This window comes from Astatotilapia calliptera, chromosome 2 (assembly GCF_964374335.1).
Source record: "Astatotilapia calliptera chromosome 2, fAstCal68.1, whole genome shotgun sequence".
Lineage (NCBI taxonomy): Eukaryota > Metazoa > Chordata > Actinopteri > Cichliformes > Cichlidae > Astatotilapia > Astatotilapia calliptera.
The window spans coordinates 8,308,973-8,325,277 of record NC_137423.1 but is presented as its reverse complement, the minus strand read 5'-3'; the positions used below and the strand labels follow the sequence as shown (position 1 = coordinate 8,325,277).

The 16,305-nt window shown below is 40.8% G+C and overlaps 1 protein-coding gene across 1 annotated transcript in view; it reads right to left on the bottom strand.

Annotated features, from left to right (window-relative positions):
* Positions 1 to 16,305, bottom strand: part of fat4 (FAT atypical cadherin 4) — a 100,323-nt gene that overhangs the window by 31,332 nt on the left and 52,686 nt on the right. The window contains exons 3-6 of the mRNA XM_026183531.2: positions 11,995 to 12,256; positions 11,020 to 11,370; positions 7,684 to 8,606; positions 5,433 to 5,607 (exon numbers count right to left, since the gene is read on the bottom strand). Of these exons, the coding sequence (XP_026039316.2) occupies positions 5,433 to 5,607; positions 7,684 to 8,606; positions 11,020 to 11,370; positions 11,995 to 12,256 (1,711 nt within the window). The remainder of the gene's footprint in view (positions 1 to 5,432; positions 5,608 to 7,683; positions 8,607 to 11,019; positions 11,371 to 11,994; positions 12,257 to 16,305) is intronic.

Sequence of the window (16,305 nt, the reverse complement as noted above, 5' to 3'; positions counted from 1 at the left end):
TTGATATTTCACAATAACCCTAAAAGAACTTAAAGTGTTTGTTAAACTGGCAATGGGACTGACACTTAAACCTTCCCACTAATATTTCACTGCTGCATCTGAGATCACATCTAAGAGCTTTCTTTCAGTTCGAATCACAACTGGGGGAAACTGGAAAAGCCTAGAATAACCCCAAGGAAGGAGTGTGCAAAATAACAAGCTTTCTGACTAAAGTAGACCAACTGACCATCTGTTGTAGCCTCCTCCATCGAAGAGATCCACAGAGAGGTTTCCCCATAAGCCTCTCAAGTCAGAAAGCATTGTCTAGCAAACACATATGGCAGGGTCTAAGCACCTTATTAGTGTACATTACCGCTGGACAAATCACATTAGGTGCTGTGGCCATACTTTCTGAACTAGAGGGGGTACAAATACACGTGTTAATGATGATTAAGCTACGTGTTTTCTGACCGCCGCAGCTGCTATGAGGGTGCACGGCGCTGTGAGAGCCTCACGGGGGGTTTTGAAGGAGACAGCAGCGCTCACCTCCTGGGAAAAGCTGCGAGTCACCCCGAGTTGCTCAGCTTAAGCCGTGCTAAGAAGAAGGTTTGAGTGTCTGTGCTGGCACAAGAGATAATCTCTTCCTTTAATATACGACTGCCTGATGTTTTATCGAAAAAAGAAATGAGGAAGGACAAAGCTGGGATGTCCAAACAGCCAGGTTCATTAAAGTGGGAAGTTGAGGACAGGTTGACTTTGGGAAGACGAATGAATGTGTAAATTTATGAGACAGCCCATCTGTAGCCTGAAGCTTAAGGCTAAACGGTTAATTACGGTTTATGGACTGCGGCTAGATTGTGCTCTTAAGGGACAGCGTAAATAAAACACATCATTACTCAGGGGGGGTGAGAATTGGCTGCCAACAAGCCAAAATTGACATTTTTCTGCCTCTGAGAACCTGTTGCTTTGCGACAAAGCTTCTTTTAATGCAACCCTGTCCGGCACCCATGAAAGACCTCGTGGAGCCGAGAGCAGGGTGCAAGCTGTCCCACTGCACAGTTTGCCAAACATAACAGAGTAAACAGAGGTTTTCTCACAGTTAACAAGCAACAGAGTGAAAGGGATATCTCAGCAGAACACTCAAAGCTGCTACCCAGCATAAAGGGAGCTAGAATATTCCTAATAATATGGCAATGTCAGTGGCATCCATCAAATTAAACCTAGAATCTTATACAGCTCCCTGGTTATTTATGGAGTGCTGCGTCTGAATGCTTTTGCATAATTTCTTCCACATATGTTACAGATACGGGTTGGCGGTTTGCAAGCATGCAAAAAAAAAAACAAAAACCCTATCGACAGACACAGAGCGGAGCTTTTTTTCATAGTTTAGGGCCCGTGGTGAAATTTAATGAAGTGATTTGCCTTTTGTGTTTTTATTACTGTGGTGCTTTTATTTGCTGTGTTGAAGAATATTTGGAAATCCCAATCTAGCACTGGGTCTGTGCACCATTCAGTGACTGTTTTCCATTTTATGGTGACACAGCAATACCAGCAGATCATAACATAGTGTGAGAGGTGGAAAACTTATACTGCCAGAATAACTTGCTCATAACACAACTCTATAATGTTCATACATGGGCCACATAAAGCTGAAATATGACTTTGGAAAAGTGTTTAAGAGCGAAAGCATGCACTTATATTCACATACATATTACACAGATTTTCAGTAAGCAAAAAAAAGTGCGTTAGCAATGGCCACATATAGTTCTGATGGGTTTATTTTTGTGAGAAAGTGATGTGGTAGCCAGGCTCCTCGGTGAATAAACATCATTAAAAAGTGGATCTTGCCAGGCCGAAGCACCAATCATTCAGCCCACACCACCTTTTTAATACACGCCTTCTCCCTCCTCCACAACTTACCAAAGCTATTTACACAAACATTCAGATCCTGCAAATGTTAGTGTGTACCAGAGAGTGGAAAAGAGAAAACAGGCGATAGGAAAAAACTCTGCAAGACCACATTGTTACTGCAGAGTTTTTTAAGAGCTGATCCAGAATGTTACTGCTCTGTTAAAGTTCATTTGAGGAACCTGATATTTTATTTGGCCAAGTCCTTTGTTGCCACTAGACTGCAGACTGGGTGAAACCATCAGAAATGGACCCTATTAAAGATTTTTTATGGCAAGTGTTGGACAGTGATCTAGCGATGTCTCGGCCACGTTTTAACGCCACGTTATCAGCGTACGCGCAGGACTTTGTTTGCTCCGTCCATGTTTGCCTAATATGACAAAGACTGATGGATATATGCTGGCATTAAATTTTCTCTGTTGTTTTTTGCTCAAAACCTGACGACAGGCTGGAGATTGACAGATCATTATTCAACCAAACAAGTCCAGGGGAAAGAAAACTCAAGAATACGGAAGGGTTTACACGCCAGATTCATGGGAGCCATTTAAGAGCATAAAGGATTCTGCTTTTAAATAGGCATGGTCATTAAAATTCTTTATCTGCTAAGCGGTCGTTTAGCCCCCCAAAACTCTCCCCTCACCCACCAGCCAAAAGACCATATACAAACAGCGCGGCACTATGGAGCGATGTGCTGGAGGGATGTGAAAGACATGGGATTTCTATGCGCTCGTATCCGCCATAATAGGCATGGGCCAAGGGATTTACTGTGCCTTCTCTTTAATAAATGTGGTCAAACGCTCTGCATGTCAATGCGCCCCGAGGATGCTCTCACCACCACACGCAGACTTGCACAAACTCGAAGGCAACACACAAATGCACAAAAAAACATATGTATGAACAAATAATCATTGCGTGTCTACTAATCTGCAGACACAAGCATAAGCACGCAACAAATCAGTTAATCGCTAATGTAAATCAAATTAGGTCAGTTTTTATAACTTTTATTAGTTGAAAGGGTTTCCAAAAACATTGAAAAAGAGGAAGTTCAAGTGGGAATACCTACTTTTAAAAAGATCCAAGAGATTAACAAAGCAAGGCAGACAGCAAGAAACTCCTGTATGAAAAAAGAAGCTTTTGGCTATATTACTGTCTCAAAAATTCATGGATTCAGGAAAAACAATATAAGAAAATAGATTATATTAATCAAAAGCATTAGGGTTAACTTTAAAGCTGATCAGATCACCTCAAACCCGACAAACTGCCGTGTGCATGAAAATATGTTCTCCACAACCACAGATGCCTACTTAAAGCCATAACAGCAACATTGTTTTGCAAAAGCATTTGCGACTCTGTGGGAGATCTCACTGTTGTGCATTCTTCCGAGCAGGCAAAACTTGTACATTACTAAGCAGTGGCTTGAAAATCTGACTTGCCTGCAGCTGATCCCAGATGTTGGCTGAGTAAAAACAACAGTCCGGGTCTGCGTACTCCAAACCCCAAATATCTTCATGTATCTGCACAACTAGTAAACTCAAAAATGCAGAAACAAAACAAATTCCCATAAACAAGGAAGGGAGACTTAAAAAAAGGAGAAGAAATATTCTGTGTCAGATTTCCTCTCTACATGATGCCTTGTAAAACACCTTTACGCAGCTTGTATGGATGCCACAAGTTGTGGGGGCTGAGCACAGACTTTCAAATAATTGCAGAAGTTTACCAAATTGTGTTCTTCTCACGAGCCAGAACACATTATGAGAAGCACCCAGTGGGCGCCTTTGTTTCCAACCATTTCATGACAGATTTCGCCGTTAGCACAACAGAGGGAGAATACAGGAGTTCTCTTAATGAGTTCACATGACAAGGGACCACTAAATCAAAAATGCACAGGGACACAGCTCTAGAAATCCGTGTAGAAAAAGACTAGGATCTATTTATAGAATGTATAAAGAAAAAAGCTGAGTTAGAAAGAAAGAAGAAGTTTGGGATGTAGCAGTTTCTCTTAGTCATAATCAAGTTTTTAGGGCACAATGGCTGCAGGGAGATTTTCCCTTGGATTTTACATAACAACCATGACACCAGTTTTTCAGCAAGCAGACAATCGAGACGTTTTCTGAAAGAATAGGACGCCTTTGCATAAGAAATCCTCTGGATTTATTTTTCTCTATGTTCTTTATGTTACGACAGACAAAAGCGGGCTTTAACATGTAAAGATGAATGCGTGCGGTTGCAAATGGGTCACGTTAGACGGCAGACTTGGAGACATGTCTGCCCCATCCACCTTCAAACATTTCCTGACAGATAGCGCCTGGGAGAAACATTTCCCTCCACTGACTGAGGCCTCAAAAATGTGAGAAAATGCTGCTGGGTAATTTGGACTGTACTATGATTATGGTGTTTTTGATATTTAGATATTCTACCCCAAATCCCTCTTTCTGCCTTGGCATTGTACTGAGATGTCCTGTCAAAATATTTTGGAATTGTTGTCAGGGTTTTAAATATGGACGCAGCGTGAAGGGTACAAATGAGATCAAATCTTAATTAGCATGTTCACTTTGTTAAGCAACTTTTTCCATGTGGCACAGATCTCACAACAGCTTACTTTGACAAAACAAAAAAAAACAAAAACAAAAAAAAAAGATGTTTGAGCAGGGACTTGATTTTACTTGATTTATAGACAATTTTATAATAAATATTCTAATATTCCAATGATTAAATGATGAGGTAATGAATATACTGCTTCAGTGTTTTTCAAAACAAGATACTCCAGGCAACACCGAGCCAATTCTCACCAAAGTCTCTGCATAAAGTCAAAAATACACAGCATTATGAACGGTCACATGGTCAATCCAGGAATGAAACGGAACCACCCTGAGACCATGACGGCCGCACCAGAGGAGCTCAGGGAAACATATATTTAACTGGGATACCATGTGATTTGGCTGCAACGGGGATATGCATGTACTGCTTTAACTGCACATTAACTGGCCTCTATGCAATAACAAGTTAACCTTTTATCTGGCTATAACAAGCTCTACCGCAGTATCCAAATAAACAGAGGATGCTATTCAATTGAACCCGCTGAAAAGACTTCTGTGGATTAGGTCAAAAAAAAAAAAAAAAACACCCACTAGTTTGCAAGCTAAAAACTCCAGATTGTTTGGGTTATTGTGCCACACAAAAAGACCTCGGAGCAGACTATGAAATCAAAATGCTGTTTGTTGACATTGCTGTTACTTCATGACAATATTCTTTTTCAGCTGTGTTTTGCAGGCTGATTACAAAATATTGCCTGTGCTTTGCTTAAATTCAACAATGTCCATATAGGGACATATGCAATACTTAGAGCTCACTAGATAAACCAGATCATGGATGATAACTTGAACACGTTACACGTGGAATGAGTTCAGATGTAAACAATTGATTCTGGAATACTGAAACATAAGGCGGCTGAGCCTGCATAAAATAATCTTTTGCTTAAAAAGCGCCAAACATTTCAAGATGCTATCGGCTGCCTTCGCGGCTCGAAACCTTTAATGCAGTCATACCTGAGTCGGTGGCTGTGATCAGAAGGATGTATTTCTCTTGCACTTCCCGGTCAAGCGTCTCGGTCAGGCTCAGCTGACCGCTGGAGGACAGGGTGAACGCGCCTTCATCGTTCCCGCCGCTGAGCATGTAGCTTAGCTGACCATTTGCACCTTGGTCATCGTCTCTAGCAATAACCTGGAAATCATGAAAAAATATGTTTATTTACAACAAACAGAAAAAATGTAAAAAAAAATACAAAAAGCAAAAGGTGAAAAGTACAAAATGGATCATTCTAAAGTAATTTAAGTTTGTGTTCGTTTTTTATACAAATTCCAGCCATAATTCCAATTACGGTGAGAAATCGCATGATGCTTTTTACTACATTTGTTTTTTAGATTTGATTTGCTGTTACTACTATCATGAGAACATTAGATAAAATTGAACTAAGTAAGAACTGAGACAAAACAGACATGAAATTGATAGGGTGGGTTGTGAAGTAGCTTGCAGAGACAGTGGTCTGTGGGCAGGCTGAAACATCTTAAATGTAGGATTTATATAAGATATGTAAACGTGAGGTGCAGAAGGGGAAAAAGATGAGCCATATGCTAACAGATTAGTCAGTATATGGCAGTCAATGAATTTAAAATAAGTCTGTAATTGCATTTGGATCATTAAACTTACTCTATTAGTAATGATACAACACACAGAGAGCCTCATTAGTCAGTATTTTGAACTAAACTTTACTAATAATACTCTTTTACTTCAGTAAACACACTTTTTTATTTTGTAACATTTTTATTTTAATTTGATATTTCTTCTTTTATGTAAGAAAAGATTGTAATTATTGTTAATTTTTCATTATGTGTTTAGTATGTGTTTTATTATGTGTTAACTTTTCAATTTTGCAGCTTTATGAGACGAGTTCATTTTAACCACATAATTAAATCTATTAAATAACTTCTTATTCCAGGCTTTGGGCACATTATCAGAATGCAAATGAAAGAAAAATACAACTGTAAAATATAAATACTTAAAGTAAAACAGTGTCCCTTTTAAAAGAAGATACAACACCTTCTTCTTATGAACGAAAAGCAATAAAACATGTTGACTGAGATTTATATGCAGCTAAATTAACTGAATGAGGTTAGTGATGAATAATTCCTCTCAACCTATATGTCTTGTACAGGATAATGGTAAAAGTTATCTATTTCTGTAAGTTCTGTAAAATTAGGTTCAGGTACAGGTTTTGTGTGTACGCGCAGATAAAAGTTTCTTGGTCTGTATAAATAATCTTGACATTTCAGTGTGTTGAGCAAATAGACCGTTTTACATGGTTTAAAAGATCTTATATTCTTAAAATCAAAAATAAGCTGTTAACAAACTTCAATTTTCCTTTTTTTCTAATCCCAGGGAGCTTGATTTACAAAGCTGCATCAATTTAACCCTGTCTGCAAGTAACCCAGCATAACCACGGACCTCACTGAATCTCACAGTTGAGGCTTAATTACCTTCACGGTGTTCAGCGGCACCATGAAGGTAATTGCTGAGGGAAGGAAGATCATTACTTATTCACTTTGTCGAATCAGACTTTCAAAGGGAATCCACCAAGAAGAAAACCAGAGTCACACACTGTGGGCTGCTGTGGGAATTGCAGACAGACATCTATTTAATGGTTTCTAAAGTATAAAACTATTTGCCAATCGTACTTTGCTGCAACTACTCACTGGTGTGCCCAGATGCATTGTGGGCTTTCCTGTGCATGTATCAGTTAGGTATAGCTACATTTTGTGGGTAAACCCACTGCGCCTGGGCCCATAACTGTATCCTCATTTCCTCACTGGGTACACGAGTGAAAGTGCAATTTACTCTGTCACCGGAAATCTGCGTTTCCAGTCCATTTTTTATGTATGGCTCATTTAGTCATCAGGGTGGTTAGAATGTTAATCGTCTCGTCATGCAATTTAGCTGAGTTTCATATTTCGCTGAAATCCTATAAAGCCCTAATTGAGCAGAACAAATGATAGTTGTATATCATTTCTTTATCATTTCACCCAAGTATTTGCTGCAGCATTTAGCAAAATAAGATCACCAAACTTAGTGGTTTAGTGCCCTAATAGCACTCACACACCTGCACTTATTAAGTTAGTTTAACTACTACGAATTTGGTTGAGGCATTAAGCTTGTTAGAACCTTTTTTCACCCTGGAAGACCTTTCTGTGAATTTCACTTAATGTCTTGGCATATGAAAATAAATAAAGCCCAAAAACTAACCTGCAGAATGTTTTTCGGTAGGTTCTCAAGGTTCTCTTGAACATTGACAGTGTAAGGAGAGAGCTCAAAAACAGGTGAGCAGTCATTAACATCCAGTAAAACAATGTTGACTGTTGCTCGGTCCACCCTGGGGCTGCTGCTACGGTCTGCAGCTTGGACCACCAATGAATAGGATGAACGCGCCTCTCGGTCCAGCTGTTTGGCCACTGAGATCACCCCCGTGACAGAATCGATCCGGAAATCAGAGTTGGTGTTTCCCCCAGAGATAGAGAAACGGATCTGCCCATTGGTGCCTTCGTCAGCATCGCTAGCAAACACCTGGATGACATCGGTCCCCGTCAAGATGTTCTCCTCGATCTCGATGTCATAGATATTCTGCGAGAAGCTCGGGGTATTGTCGTTGACGTCCAAAACCACCATAGTCACATCCATTGTCGAAGAGAGAGGCGGTTCGCCCTTATCTGTAGCTACGACTGTGAGCGTGTAGTTGGAAAGCTCCTCTCTATCAAGTTCCCCAATCAACCGGACATCTCCGTCTATTGTACCAATGCTGAACTTGTTACCGAACGGGCCTCTGAGGGAGTACTCCACGTAGCTGTTGGGCCCACTGTCAGCATCTGTGGCTTGGGTCGTGAACACGACTGTGTCCACTGGAGTGTTCTCCTGGATGTAAGTCATCTTCTGAGAAGTGAAGGTCGGTGGGCAGTCATTGACATCCAGAAGAATGATCGACACTTGGGCAGTGCTGGTGAAGCGGGTAATGGGAGGTGGGGCTAGGTCATTTACTGTGACTACCAGGTTATAGAAAGACTGGGTTTCCCTGTCCAAAGACTTCTTAGTTTGGAGGACCCCATCTTTGGTGATGACAAAGTGGCCCTGGGGATCCCCAGATGCGATTTTGTAGAGGAGCTGTGCATTCTGGCCTGAAAAACATGGCAAGATGCAGGTCTTTAGAAGATAAAAACAATATCAGGAAGGTGAAAGTTAGATTAATCTGTTAGATTTTCTGCACCAAACCAATATGATAACTGAAAATACCTAAATATCATCTTCCATGCAGTTACTTCTTTCAAATTAAAATACCTCATTTTACACTCTGATTTTTTAAATTGAGTTTAAATGAAATTATTTGATGTGGCCTTGAACAGAAAGGACAGCATGGTGGAGGTCAAATACTGATAACTCTGACTGACATCCATTGTTCTAGATATAACTGTTAGATATTCTCCATGTTTTTGAATTAGGCACTTATATACATTATCAACTTCCATTTCCACAAATTGTGCATGTGCAACAGCTCTGTGCTACTCTTATCATCCGAGTAGACAATCTATTCATGTAAAATGACAGATTGCTATCAGAAAGAAATACCACTGTAACCACTTCCTCAACTGATAGTTTTGGAAAATCCCTCTGAACTGAAATATTTATTTTAAGCGACATAACTACAATGTCTGTGAATGAATGGATGGATGCACTAAACTATCCAACCTTGAAATCTGGCCTAATCTGTACAACCGCTCTGGAAGTGGGGGTTAAAACAAGCTTAAATTGAGCATCTGTAATTCAACTCAACAGGGTATTCATGCGGAAAACGCCGCCACCTTCCCACACTCTTGTGTGCATTTACAGTTTCCAAGTAATCTCTTATCAAAAGCTTGAGTGCTACTTCTATCTGAGTTTTGGCTACGCTGTCTAGAGCCAAAGTCTGGGGGTCAGGGGTCAGGGCTTAGGAAGCGCTAACAATGGCGGTGTTTTGTTTTGACAGTGCAGAGCGGCAGCTATATATCTGAGAGGACGACGTGGTCAGATTATGTGGACAGTGGAGAAAGAAGCCAGACTTTGGTTGAGAACTAGGCAGCATATTTCCCAGGAATGTAGGTCACAATAACCACATTAGGCCCGGGTGAAGCGATAATTACAGCAGAGGAGAGTAGCGGTGGCCGTTCAAATACCACACGCTTCTTCACAGACATGAAACCCACCACCTGAAACGCAGAAATAACTCCAGCCGCTTAATCACATGGTGAAGATGTTGTATTTCATCAAATCAATTATGTGCGACTCAAAATAAAAACGAAAAATAAAATGTAGGCTTGAGAGCTTCTGTGTAACCAGCTGTCATAACAAAGTGACAGGCCTCTGTTAAATTAATCTACTAAGGCTAGCTCACACTTGATTTATACGATGAGAGTACATTACTGCTTTAAACATGCCCACTGAGCAGCGTTTTTAAGTACACTGACATCACCGGAATACTTCCAGGACTTAACTTGACGACTGTGTTTTCAAGTACAGTTAAAAAAGGCTCATCTTCAGACATATTTATCTTCAACAAGTGCCAAATAGTTCCAAATGTAGCAAAACATTTAGTGGCATATCAGTTTTAAGTCATCTGAACTGTTGCATAGAGTGAAATCAGTGCCACAGCTGCACTAGTATTTCTCATTTTGTCTGATAAGTGATGTTTAATACGAAACTAAGCTTACAAGAAATGAAAAAAAATATATAATTATAAACACTATATATCAAAGCATGGGAAAATTCCACATTGCTTATTTTAGAAGGGGACCACCACTCTATCTACTGAGGTATCCCTGCCCTTTTGTCATATTTAATATGGTTACACACAATGACGTGAGCAGCGTATGTGTTTATATATACACTCCACTATATATACAAGTATATGTAAAATTAATACTTAAATCACACCTTGATTTGACAAACGAAAGAATCTTTACTGATGTAAATCTTATCATTTTTTTCCAAATATTGAACGACATACCAACAATCAGGGGAGAAAAAATCATCAACCCTTTGAGACCTAGACTCAAAATCACAGCCAAAGTCAAGGTTAAATATTGAAATCGCAGGTTCATCCAAGTTCTGTCATAATGTTGCTCAGTAATGTGTCCTCAGGTGCTTGTTGGATTCAGGTCTGGGGAACGTGAGGGCCAGTCACTGGGATCAATGCCTTCATCATCCTTCACCATTGCCTAGATACTCTGGCCACCAGATATTATCCTGCACCAGGAGGAACCCACTGCACCAGTATAATGTCTGACACTGGGACTTTGTCCTACTACCTAACAAAAGTCAGGGTACTGTTGGCTAGCATGTGGAGGTCTGAAGGGCACCTTCACTGACCCACTACCAAACCAGTCACGCTGGCAACATACTGCAGTGCTCATCATAACATCTCCAGACTCATTCACATTTGTGCTCATGTGAACCTGCTCAGACTGATATGCTGGTCCTGTGGTTGGATGAGCTCAAAAGTACTAGTCAGGTGTTAGCACATTACCATATCCTATGTAAATTCTTATATATACATACCATCATCAGCATCAGTGGCTCCCACGGTGATGATACTGGATCCAGGCGGCAAAATCTCAGAGACAGACGTGCTGTACGCGGTAGTGTTAAAAACAGGCGCGTTGTCATTTACATCCAACACATTGAAGTACACTCTGACTGTGCTGGCCTGCCCCCCACCATCCTGAGCCTTCGCTGTCAGAATATAGTACTGCTGAGTCTCGTAGTCTAGCAGACGTGTCACGTTGAAAAATCCCGTCACGGGGTTCAGGAGAAACGTCTCGTCCTCGTCGTCTTCCTCCAGCGAGTAGGTGACCTCTCCATTCACCCCTGAGTCAGAGTCGCTGGCCAGGATTGCTGCCACGATGGAGCCTGTGAGACACGAGTTGTAACACAGAGGCGAGAAGTTCTTTATGGCCCTTTCGAAAAAAAACTAACTGCAGGGGGTTAGAGAGAGGTTTATTAATACCAGTGACTCAGTTATTGCTGCGCCAGTTGCTAAAATAACTGATGATTTTTTAATGTCTTGGCCTGTTCTGCTTTGGACTAAAAGCAGTCGCTGATGTTTTCAGCTTACAGCTGAGGCTGAGCACACAGCTAATCATTAAGTGTTTTATTAGAGCTTTACATGAAACATTTCTAAATGACACCCTCATTAATCTTTGATTACCAAAGTTATGCGTCTTTTTCTTGAGAGTTAAGTGGAGAAAGGAGTGAGGACGCGAGGCCAGAGAACTGTCAGTACTGTAGTAAATCCTGCTTGTTGCTGATAGATTTCCATATAAATCAAATATCAGTTACTGTCACTTTGACCCATTAAACTCATGATTTCCCCCTGAAGGAAGATGCACAGGAAAAAAAAATACTACAAAGAATTTACCCCCAATAATTTGTAACTGATGAGCTTAACAGAGAAGTCTAGTCTGAAGGGCTTTTGAATGAGATCAAACATTGCTTGTCTGCCTTTGCAATCTTGAATCTTTAAAGACATCTTACCGGGCGCCATGTCTTCAGGGATATCAAATGAGTACGTTGCACGGGAGAACTTTGGTGTGTGGTCGTTCACGTCCTTGACGGTGATGTTCAGCGTCATGTCAGATGACTGCTTTCCATCGTCTGCACGCACCAGGAGGGAATATTTTGAACGTCTCTCCCGGTCTAGTTTCTTGGTGGCGATGAGATCTCCGGATTCAGGGTCGATACGGAAGCTGTCATCTGCCCCACTGATGATCGTGTACGTCACAAGAGCATTGGGACCCTGAGGTTAAAAAGAATGCGATAACACCAAACAACAAGTTGGGATAGAGTCATCTATTTCACTCCAATATGATTTTTCCTTGTTGGGTTCCTAGTAAACCCAAACTCATTACTTGCAAGTGAGGATTTATAAAAACAGTTTGATTTGTTGTGCTGAACCATGATTGAAATTTAAGTTCTTCAGATACAGGAGGAAGACCATCAGGCATCAAAGCAAATCTATCTACTAGGAAATTAGATTGTTTATTACATGTTAGCATGCCATGTCTCTAGGACAAAATATCTGCTTGTCTAGCATGAATGAAACCCCTAACATGGCCTTTTTCCACAGAGACAGTCCATAAAGTGGAGTCTTGTGATTTCAAAAAGGCCATGAAGAAGATCACAGATCAAGATAGTGACACCAAATAAAGCACAAGTGGGAAAACACTGAATTGAAGGGATTACATCTCACTGACCTTCACAAACAAACAAGCTTTGAGCATGCTAATGAGAAATCCACCCATCTTATCAGGACCTTAATGTTGTTGCTTTACCATTAAGATTTTATGTTAAGAGAAAATGTCTAGCAGTGTAGAGAGAAGGAACAGGTTTTCTTGGACGAAGGCAACATTGCTGAACAACACAGAGGACCCCTTTATAAGCATAAATGACACGGAATAATAGATTTTTGGAAAGCTGATAAACCTAAATGGCCTTTTTTACGATTAAAGGTCAAACGAGTCAGAAAAAAATACGAAGAAACACAAGAGCTGAGTGGTGATATTCACGAGAGACTTGCGCTTCCTCTTTGAACTTTTGGGGGGTATAGTGTTCGTCTATAAATGCAACTAATAGATCATCTATTACATCGGACAAGTACAAGCGCCATAACACATGCGATCACTATAGCGAGAGGCTTTGGAATCAGAGACGGGGACTGAATGCACTATGACCTGTGAATGAGGCTGACGACAGAGCTTGACGTTTACATTTGTGCTGGGGACAATAGGAGATCAGACAACTGTCTCACTCTGTGTCTTCTGCCAAAAAAGCAAAAGCAACATCAAAAAGCTACTGCTGCTCAGCGAGATGAAGCGAGGGCTCCGGTTACAGTTGGTTAAGAGCTAAGCTAAAAGAGACTCTTTCAGCTATGCCTGATGTTTGTGTGATGCTTTTTGATCCCCTTGGAACAATGGAAAGGCTTATAGGGTAGAAGTGCTGCATTAAGCTGGGTTTTTATATGCGTATTGACACATTTACTGCCTAAGTGAATAAGCTGTGTTGAAATAAACTGTATGTACGCAGCGGTGCTTCATGGTAAAATCAGCTGGAGAATGATGTGTTAGTTGGCCGTTGTGGTATAAAGCTCCTCCATGTTTTACAGATTCAACCTCTCTTTGGCAGTAAAGCAGTCTTCAGACAAATATTTTTGTAAAACTAAAGAATTTCAAGTCGATCAGATCACTGTTTTGGTTTTTAACGTTTCCAAATCTATTGAACAGATAGTGAACTTGCATTTGTTAATATGAACAATATTTATTTATAACTGTTTATTTCATTAACTGGTTTCAATTACAGTATTATAATGCATATAATTGCATGTGTAAGAAAATAGCTGCTCCCTTATTTCTCAAGGGGAAACCACAGGGAATGGATCTGCATGCTTAATTTGGCACAGATTTTATGCTGGATGCACTCCCTGAGGCAACCCTCCCATTTATCCAGGGCTTGGGACTGGCACTAGGAATACATGAGTCCATCTCTCCTCCTGGAATCAAACCGGATTTGATATGTGTGTTCCCCTCTACACCACAGAGCCACATCTTATTGATTGTATCCCTCAATTGATTTAAGAATTCTGGAACTTGTTATTTACTTTTTGATGTTGAAAGACATTTGAAAGGTAATCACAGTTTAAATGGCTCACTGTTAAAATGCATGTGGGATTGAACAAACTATTTATACATATAGTACATAGTCAAATGCAAATGTAATGTTTTACTGTAGGATTCTTTAAAGTGATCCTGTCATTAAATCAGTGAACTCTGAAAGGTTAAAAACTTTAAGTGAATGTAGAGGAGATTTTACTGTTTGGCCATGTCTGACAGAAGAAAAACACAAGAAACTATAAAATATTCTCTTCCCTTGTCTAACTTTTTATTTTTTAACTGTCTGCTTTTAGGCCTTGTGCCTAAAAGCAGACAGTTAACACACAGAGTAAATATAATCACAGGGCTAACTTCTCTTACTTGCTCTTATCTCTTTCCCATGGCCTGTTTTTTATGATAGATAAAAACTCTTATTGACGTCTTATTGACCTCGTCTCTCATTGCATTACCAGACTTGGTCTGAGATCCAGGCCCAATAAAAAATGGGGGCGATGAGGAGGACGGAGTGAGGTTCTGCTCATCGAAGGACCCTGCTGTCATCAATCAGTGGCTCCAGATCTGGCAACCTCATTAGCCACCTGGGCCGCAGTCCGGAACCCAACACCATGGTTTGCCAATTAATTTTCTGATAGGGTTCAAAGGCAGAGCAAGGAAGGTGGGAGAGGCCGAGATGGGGGTCCATCTAGGCTTCAGTCCAACACACACACATACCAACAAAAACTATAAACACATGCATTTAAAAATAGGTTTATTCTCTTTTAAAACTGTTTGATTCTGCTGAACAATCCCATGTCTTTCTCTTTTCGTAAAATCTTTACACGCACTCAAACACACTCACATCGACACTGTTCGCCCTCTTGACCTCCACTCAAGAGTCTGACTACTTTACGGCTCTCCAAAGACACGGAGGGTTGTTCGGAGGAAAAGGAAAAAAAAAAAAACGAAGGCTGGCCAATTAAACAGCAGCATTCCAGGGAGCGAAGCGCACCAGGCAGGGGCAGAAGGAAACTCATTTAGTAGATGAGTGGCTTTTGGGAGCACGCAGTTCCTATGAGAAGCGAGAGGTGCGAAGCAGACAGCGCCGGTGGGGATAGCAAGCTTCCTGTATGCAACAGCACCAAGACAGCAAGCCAATCATAACATAGACTCTTGGAAAACAAGCAATGTGTTGTCACTAACAGCTACAGATACAGAGAGGTAAGGATGACCCAACAGTCTGTGCTGCTGGTGTGTAAATCCATTCTACAAGTGTGCAAAATAGCCAGAAATCTCCTTGTTGTGGGTTTTTAGGCCTCTGGAATGCATTACTGTTCACTTGGAGCCTGTGCTTCCTTGCAGGGATCTCTCCTAAAACCCCTATTGTTGCATTTTTCTTCATTAATAAAGTTTTTTTCTTTTTTTTTTTTACCTGTGACATATTTTCCACATAAGGTCAGAATTCTAATAAAATGCTCACAGTCTCTCCAAAAGCACAAATGGCTGCATATTTCTTTTAAATGAGGTGAGAAACATTCTCAGAGAGGCCTAACTTGCATTACACAAAAGAGCAGCGTTTTATATTGATTTCCTTTCAACCCCACTGCAATCCCCTCCTCCTTTTTTGGGGTGGAAATGGGCACAGTGAAAAGCGGATGGGTAGAAACAGCATTTTAATACCCTCACACATGAATCCCACATGTAGCGCTGTTAAATTGGATGGGATCATTATGATGTCTGAATTCAGCCCGTCAGCTGGCCAACAGCTTGCACTCTTGGCTACTCTGCGCTGGCTCACACATGTGGCTTTCTCAACAAGAGCTCCAATGCGTTCCGTACGCTTAGTGTCAGCGCAACTTAAGTTTCCTGCGTAAGGATGTGGGCAAAAGCTTGGCTGGCCTCATATCTGGCTCTGAGTGAGAGCTGGAATGAAGCACAGGCTTCTATTTAGCAGCCTATTCATGGCAGCGCTGAAGTTTGGAGTAAACATCACTAGAATCTGTAATTCCTAAAAAGGCTCCTCTACATTCTCTTTAAGTGCTTCTTTTTTTCATTTGAATCCCTGCTTGGAAGCGAAATGTGACTTCTCTTGAATTCAAGTTCTTTAGGTGGGTAATTCAAGCACGGCTCATATGCATATGCGTGCTTGTAAGAATGAACTCTTAATTTTCTACAAATTACCGAAAAGCCTTCGATTTCAGCC